The 8,594-nt window shown below is 48.1% G+C and overlaps 1 protein-coding gene across 8 annotated transcripts in view; it reads right to left on the reverse strand.

Moving 5' to 3' along the window:
- Ubr5 (ubiquitin protein ligase E3 component n-recognin 5) overlaps nt 1–8,425 on the reverse strand; it is a 115,433-nt gene extending 107,008 nt beyond the window's left edge. For 7 of the 8 annotated variants that reach the window (XM_013074126.3, XM_013074124.3, XM_013074125.3 and 4 more), the window contains exon 1: nt 8,248–8,424. In XM_013074126.3, coding sequence (XP_012929580.1) covers nt 8,248–8,309 — 62 coding nt within the window. In that variant the 5' untranslated portion in view covers nt 8,310–8,424. Of the gene's footprint in view, nt 1–8,247 lie in introns of all 8 variants that reach the window. The other variant, XM_021262742.2, reaches the window with a different exon arrangement.
- Nucleotides 8,426–8,594: the final 169 nt, after the last annotated feature.

Genomic DNA, 8,594 nt, shown 5'->3' on the forward strand with positions numbered 1-8,594 from the left:
AAGAGAAATCATGTATAACCAAAGATTTACAGTTCTTTCTCCCTCTGAGCTCATCTTAAAAAAAAAAATTTCCTACCACAATCCCAGGAAGAAAACCAACCAACCTGAATCATCTAACCAAATCCTCTTTACAAATGCATTTTATCATTTATCCAAGGCCACATGGTCATTTCAAAGTCATGTAGTTGTGTGGCCAGTTAGTACTGGACACAGAACAAATTCCCAAGCTTTCTTACCCCAATTCGTAGTCTCTCCATCCTATCAAAACCAGCCTGGTTACACAATCACTGGACAGGGCACACGTTACCAATTTTAAACTGCCCTCTCTAATAAGACCACATTTTCCTTAAATTTCCTCTAATCTATGTTACCTCAGGAGAAGTAATTCTCAAAAATGCACATGAGAAATGTTCCTTTCAATCTGTAGGACTCTGACAGATGCCAAAGAGCAGCTGGCACAATCAAGATGCTGTCACTGGGGAAGCTGGGTGATGGTCACAGGGGACTTTTCTGTACTATTCTGCAATTTTCTAATTGTTTCAAACTACAATTAGGGAAGCAATGCGAGGTGCAAGGCCCAGCCACCTGCAGCCGCCCCCCCAGGAGCCCATAACCTTCCCCCTCTGCCCCCACCGTGGCCATGAGCCAGAGGAAGCGGCAAGCACTGTTACCCTGAGGTCCAGGCAGCTGGGCTGGTGGCACTCAGAAGCACCACACATGAGCTGCGAAAGCACCAGTGCCCCAGAGAGTGGCACGGGTGACTCGAGCACCTGTCTGCGGCACTTCCTCCCCCACTGGACCACAGCACTGAGCTGCTCATCTTGCAAAGCTCTCCTTGGACACAGCAGAGGGGCTGGCATCTGTGTAACTTAGCCTGAACTTTTCCCACTTCACAGTAAAAACAAGTAAACAAACACAGTCTATAGCAAATGACTTCCTTGAACTCCGTTTTTCTCCCATACATGCACACACACACACAGGGCAGGAAAACAAGTCGGCTAAGGACCTGCGGTGCTGGGGGAAAGGGAAGCAGGAAGCAGGGGAACTGCCAGCAGACCAAGTAAGAGACAGAGAGAGAGAGGGAGATACAGAGAGACAGAGAGAGAGAGAGAGACAGAGACAGAGAGAGGGAGAGATGGAGAGAGACAGAGAGAGGGAAAAAGAGAGAGTGTGAGAGAGAATGCCTACCTGACCCTAAGGAGAGGCTCCCACCCCACCCTAGGGAGAGGCTCCCACCACCACAGGCTCTCGCTGTGCCTGACAACCTTGGCTCAGGGCCAGCAGGAGCCCTGCCTTCTACCAAGAGACTCTCACTGGAAAACACGACCGCAGGATGCGATTTTACTCCAACTTGGTTAGGTCATGTGCTACTCTCCTAAAATACTCTTGCCAGAGCCAGGCAGTATGGTGCAGGCCTGTGGATCCCAGCACTCTGGAGGCAGAGGCAGAGAGACTGCTTCAAATTCAAGGCCAGCCTGGCTACATAGCAACACCCTCTCTCAAAAACAAAAATAAATATAGATATGTGTATATTCTTGCCAGAAAAACTTTCCATTTCAAAAATACTATGAGGAAGGGGCTGGGGATTTAGCTCAGTAACACCGCACCTGCCTTGAAAGTACAAGGTCCTGAGTCTGAGCCCGGGTACCAGAAAAAAAGAAAAAGAAAAACACTATGAGGGGCCGGGGACATGGCTGGGCTCCAGCAAGGCCTGGGCTCCCTCCCCAGCACCCAGACAGCAATGAGAAGCAAAACACACGCACCCTCCCCAGAACTTGATCACCTCTCAGCCTCAGGAAGAGAGAACCCCTTCTACCTGTGCTGTCCTCTGAGGGGTGGCTGCCAGGACCTCAAATCCAGCTTTTTCTTGAGGGCTACAGAACCTGCGGACATCCCCTTCCCACTCTGAAGCCAATGGCTCCCACAGAACCCGCACATGGGGTGGCACAGTGCCAGGCAAGCTCAGCCTGCCAGTGAGGGAGACCTGTGTCTGGGTGCAGCTGACCACCTGGAATGATTATCACCTGAATTGTTTGTTTTGTTTTGATTTTTTGAGACAGGATCTCGCTGTGTTTTCCAGGCTGGCCTCAAACTCACAGTGATCCTCCGATCCTCCTATCTCAGCCTCCTGAGTTCGGGGATTACAGGCTTGCACCACACTTGTTACCTGAATTCTGAAACCACAGGCTCAGGCCAGAAGAGAGCCAGTTCTTGAAAAGGTGGGTCTCCTCACCCCCTTTTTTCCTGTACCACAAAAATGGGCTCTTAACTAAAGGACAGAAAATTAAAAGCCATTCATTCATTCATTTATTCATCACAGTGCTTAGCAGACAGGACACTATTATTTTTATAACTAGCAGTGGAGAATACAAGCACTACATATAATGGAATCCTAAAATATAACCTCTTTACATACACAATTTTTGTTTTTTGAGACAGGATCTTGCTATGTAACCCAGCCAATCGAACTCCCAGGGATTCTCCTGCCTCAGCCTCCCAAATGCTGGAATTCTAGGCATATACAATTTTTAATGAGCATGAAAATTTACCAACAATAAAAATGTAGTATTTTATTATAAATGGTTTTGTCCCTATGAAAAGTATTGTAGCCAGGGATTTAGCTCAGTGGTTCCACCGCCTGCCTAGCAAGCACAAGGACCCAAGTTCAATCCCCAGTACCAAAAAAAAAAAAAAAAAAAGAAAAAAGTATTGTAACAAGTTAAAGTAAAGAGCGGATAAAGATGTGGTGTTTTTTTTTTACAATGGAGTACTATTCTGCCATAAAGATGAATAGCTTCAGCCATTTATAGCCAAATAGATGGACCTTGAGACCATACTCTTAAGTGAGTTCGATCCCTGGTACCAAAAACAAACAAACAAACAACTACACACAAAAAGTGAGTGAACTGTACTGTCAAATGTAATTCAATAAGGAGAAAAATAAAAGTAAATGGAAAAAATTTTTTCTTTTCAATACTGGGGATTGAACCCAGGGCCTTAGCATTTAGCTATATCCTCTGCCTTTTTAATTTCAAGACAGGGTCTCACAAAGTCACTCTGAGATCCTCCTGCCTCAGCCTCCTAGAGTGCTGGGATCACAGGTGTGCACAACCACGTGCAACTGAAAATGTTTTATGTACTGCAAACATGTACTAGTAATAACAAAAATTTTTAAAAAGGTAAATGGGCCAGGGATTTAGCTCAGTGGTTCCGCCACCTGCCTCACAAGCGCAAAGACCCAAGTTCGATCCCTGTTACCAAAAAAAATAAATAAAAAAGGTAAATGATACCATCAGAAACCAAATACCACACTTTCGCTATGTAACTAAGATAAACTGTGTGTTTACAAGTTAGGTAACATTAAGAGATGGAGGGAGGGAAGCAGGAAGGGATGAATAAAGAATTGAGATGTGTTATATGGATGGACCAACTGCCCATAAGGAATGCAATCATTGTGTACTACAAACGTGGACAAATTTTTTTAGAAATACATTAAATGTGGGCCGAGGATTTAGCTCAGTGGCACTGTGCCTGCCTCACAGGCGCAAGTTCCTGAGTTCGATCCCTGGTACCAAAAGAAAAAAAAACCACATTAGAAGTTAATACTTCATTTTCTATCCTGAAAAAATAGGAATGTTACAATGCATAGTTATCTAAAGATCTACCATATGTCTCATTTGAAGCAGTTTACCACTGCTACACTAATAATATCAAGAAAATAATATAAAATACCCCACTAGAGTTGTTTTATTATTTTTTTATTTTTGCAGTACAGAGGGTTGAACCCGGGGCCTGTCCCCTGAGCTACACCCCCAGACTTGTTTTGTTTTTGAGACAGGGTCCCTAAGTGGCTAAGTTGTGCAGTAGCACAAAAAGATAGATAGATGATTGCCTGATGGACAAATGGATGGATGGACCGACTGACACTGCTTGAACTGTTCCTCCGAGAAGTCTTTTCTTGAACTGTCCCTCCCAGTGGTCGCTTGCACTTACTTTTCCATCGACTTGGACTCGCACTGCAGCTCCTCGGGCTCGGCAAGCTGGCACCTTCTGGGCTCGAGCAGGCTACATTAGGGGCCACACCCAGCAATGGCCAGGCCTGACCAATCACTTGGGCCCAGGCTACTCGGTGACACATCAGGCTAGGCAGCCCTGCGGTCAAGCTCAGCAAGGAAAAACAAAAAACAAAAGCAAAAGTCTCCAGATACTGCTAAAGAGGCCCTAGAGGGCAGAGCTGCCTTCACTAGGAATGACAAATTTAGGGCAGCCTGGAGACATCACTGGAGGCTAAGAATCTTCCAGCACAAGAAGCAGCTTAAAGGAACCACTAGGTTCCTCCTGCCCCTAAACTGGTGCTATACCTGAGTAGGGGGCCTAAGGGGAGGAACTCACCTGCAGATACAAAGTTTCAAGTCTTAGATAGGATAATCTTAACCAAGCTGGTTTATCATTGCACATCACACTGTGCTGTCAAAAGGCAAAGCTTACAGGAACTTTCCATGTTGAAACAAATAATGGAGCTGGGCGATGTAGCATGGCTCCCAGAACAGGGAGGCTGAGGCAAGAGGACTGCCACCCTGGGCTACATAGTAAGTTCAAGTCCAGTCTGAACTACACAGTGAACCCATGTCAAAAAAATCCAGTAAGTGGGCCAAGGATTTAGCTCAGTGGTTTCGCTGCCTGCTGAGCAAGCGAAAGGACCCAAGTTCGATTCCCGTACAAAAAAAAAAAAAAACTCAGTAAGTAAGTAGAATAACAATGAGAACTGGTTTGTACTGCAAAGAACCTACATCCTGAGGATTAATCTGGGGGCCAGCTGTACCCATATCACCTGAAGAAGGGGCTCCTGATAAGGAGCCAGTCTGCCCTGGTGTGATGGTATACACCTATCATCCCAGCTACCCAGGAAGCTGATGAAAGAGGATCCCAAGTCCAAGGCCCACCCTCTGTCTCAAAATAAAATACAAAAAGCCTGGGGATGCACCTCACCACCAGATGCTTGCTTAGCACACATGAGGCCCTGGGTTCCAGTCTCAGCACCAGTAATGGAAAAGTCAAATCTGGAGCCCTGGAGGAGTTGTGAAGGAATCAAAAGCCTTAAGGCAGCTGGCTGCTCTAAGGCTGGGATTCCTGAGACCCCAGGAATATTCTGGAATACAGGTCACAGGGAAAGCAGAAAGGACCCGGACTTGGTCACCACCGCCTGATGCAGAGCTTCAGTAACTTGCTGGGCACCATGGACAGGCTCCAGGTACCAGCTTCAGAGAGGAGCTCCCAGCCCTCCACACCCACCAGGTGGCAGGTCCAGCTCCACACAGACCTGAGTCCCGGGATCTCCTGCTGCTTCTGAGACAGTAACAAGCAGTAACTTGGCACTAACTCAAGAAAGTCCCTGGAAACAAAGTCAAAATAGCACAAAAGAAAACCTATTTGGAAAAGAAAATATTGATTACTTTCAGGCCCAAAAGGTTTGTTTTCCTTCATCTTTTTGGGTTTTTTTCAATGTTAACACAACCCCAAGTTCTCACACATGCTACGCAAACACGGAAGTTTTTTATTTGTTTTTCGGTACCAGGCACTGAACCCAGGGCCTTTTTCTAAGTTAAGCTGCATTCCCCATCTTTTAAAATTTTTTTCAAGACTGGGTCTCCCTAGGTTGCTAAATTGCCCAGGATGAGCTAGATCTTACAATCCTCCAGCATCAGCCTCCCAGAGTGCTGAGCTCACAGCTGTCCGCCACCGCACCCAGCTCCTGAAGTTTTCACTGGACAATCTATGTGCAGTACTATGCAGCTTATCTAATCCTACTGCTTTTAGTGTAAAGAACAAAGTTTACTGATTTATACACTTTTTCCTCCAAAATAATCACTTATTACTCATGTGACTCTCATCGTCACATTTCTCATATTAAAATGAAGTGATGAGAGCACACTTTTCTAATTCCAAAACTTACTAAAATTTGGTAAAATTTTTATCTGAAGATAAGAAAACTCTGGAACCTTTGTTCTACTTAATTAAAACCAATCTCTTTTAGAAACAGAACTTCCTCAAGCTATAACTTAGCAAGACCCTGTCTCAAAATTAGGGCTGGGGATTTAGCTCAATGGTTCTGGCGCCTGCCTCGCAAGTGCAAGGTCCCAAGTTCGATCCTCAGTAGCAAAAAAAAAAAAAAAAAAAAATTAAATAAGTAAAATGGAGTGGGGATGTAGTTCAATGAGAAGGCCGTGTTCAATCTCCAATACCACTAAAAGAAAAGAAAGAAAGGAGAAGCTTGGCCCAAGTACTTTACAAATAGGTATGTAAAAAGGATCATTTCTTTTTGAAAGATAGAACACACAACAGCTTCTGTCACAAATCAACATCAAGATTTAAAGGGCCCTGATTGTCTCAAATCCACCTTCTTCACAACACACCAGTTACCAGACACAACCAGACACCTAAAATTCTACCTACAGCATTTCTCTTTTCTCATCTATCTGCCACCTTAATGCAACACATTATAACTCAAATCTACTTGTCTTTTTCCTTATTTCATAAAAGAATTCACAGTGATCTAAACGTTAATATTGTATACTGACACTTGAAGAATCTAAACATTCCTAATAGTGTATATTGGCACTAGAAGAATATTAGGAATGGAAAAGGCTTTTAAAGACGTACTACTTGTAGCCAGGGGTGGTGGAGCTTGCCTGTAATCACAGCACTCTGAAAGCTGAGCAAGTCAGGGAGATCTGACTAGTCAGGGAGTCTCAAGTCTCAAAAAGGCCTGAGGATGTAACTCAGTTCAAGGTCCCTGAGTTCAATTACCAGCACCAAAAAATAAAAATAAAACAAAAATTTTTTAAAAGCTACTTTTAAATTTCTCAAACAGTTGAAGCAAAAGGAATATTAAAAACTGAATTGACTGCAAACCAGGTTTGGCATGCATAACTTAGGGGCCAGCCAGGGCTCTTGGTTCATAAAGTGGGGACTAATATAGAAAACACGCTCTATTTCTACTACTAAGTTCTGAGTTATGCGACAAGCACTACAGGCATGCTTCCGTGAATGACAGCAGCACCGTCCTCCTCACTGCTAGCCTGGCTCTAAAACTTACAAAAACTTAGGTTCGAGTGTTAAAACGACCTCTATGGACCGCAAACAAAATGCTAAGTAACTTAAATGTTACTTTCATCATTTAAAGGTGCTAAGAGACAATCCAAATGGTTAACAGTCTCAAAAAGGTTTTCTAAAGTTTCGTAAACATGTATCTAACAATGTGGTTAAAGCAGAATCACACAAATCTGAGCCCAGAGCCAGCAACCACACGGCCAGCTCTGGATTTAAAAGCTGTTCCCACACGGAAACATCCGTCTCCCAACCACCCAGGCCTCTACCTCTCCCCGCGAAGCGCGTGGCAAACAGGGCATCATGCAACTGAAGTCACCGGGGCACTTAGCGAAAATTATGCCTCGCTTCTAAACTTGGGGCCAGACTCCCTTGCACCTCAGAGGAAATGGACCTGGGGGAAACCGGGCAAGGGTGGCTTAGGACGCCTGCTTTCCGCCCTGGAAACACTCGGCCCCTCGGGAGGTCGAGTCCTGGATTCCGACCCGCTTCCTCGCAAGCCTCGCTTGCCCGCTCCCCGTCTGTTTCACAAGAGTGAATGAACTTTTCCTGCGTTATCTCCGTGCCCCGGGAGCACGCGGCCCTGCAATCCAATCTCCTAACCTAGCAGGAGAGGAGGGTGGCAGAGGAAGGGGAGGAAACCAAAGCAACACAGCTTTATGGGAGACAAAAAAAAAATTACACACACACTCAAAATTAAACACCCAGTTCCTCCTCCGTCCCGGCAAGCCCAGCCCGGCCGCACGGCGCGCCGAGCACCCGGGCCCCGCGAGTTGCGCCCCCGCCCCACGCGCCGCGGCGCCCAGCTGTCAGATCTCAACTCGGAAACCGAGCGTTAGGATGGGGAAACAAAAAGGCCGCGCCGCGCCGGGCCGAAGGGGTGGGGGCCCGACCTGCGCCCCGGGTCCGGCCCGGCCGGCAGCGGGGTCCCCACAGGCCCGGATGAGGCCCACCGCGGCCGCCCCCCGACCCGCGGCCGGCGGTGAGGAACGCTCCGCCCCTCCTCCGCGTCGCATTGTCCGCCTCGATCCAACTTTGACGAACGTAGACTCCGGGCCTGGCCGGCCTCGCCGCCGCGGGCCTCGTCCTCGCCGCCACGGCCCGGCCCCACCGCGGCCCGGCCCCACCGCGGCTGCCTACCTGTCATTGAGCTGGTCCTCGGTGCCCGGCAGCGGGTGCACGACAAAGTGGATGGACGTCATGGCGCCGGGCCGCCGGGCCGAGCAGGCGCCGGCGCGGGTCCGGGCGGGCGGCGGGCGGGGCGGGCGCGGGCCGCGCGTCACGGGCGAGAGGCCGCCGCCGCCATCTTCACTTCTGCCCCAGTTTCTCCGCCTCGCGGGCGGCGCCGGAGCGGGGGAGGGGCGGCGAGCCCGGCGGGCGGGGGCGCGGTTGGAGGCGGGGCTCCGAGGAACGGGCGGTGCGGCGCCCGCGATTGGACGGCCCGACGCCGGCGCGCCACGGCGCTGTAAGGCGCGCACCGATTGGTG

Source organism: Heterocephalus glaber, unplaced genomic scaffold (assembly GCF_053883595.1).
Source record: "Heterocephalus glaber isolate CG9 unplaced genomic scaffold, H.glaber_assembly_v1.0 deba00001556, whole genome shotgun sequence".
NCBI classification, from domain to species: Eukaryota; Metazoa; Chordata; class Mammalia; order Rodentia; family Bathyergidae; genus Heterocephalus; species Heterocephalus glaber.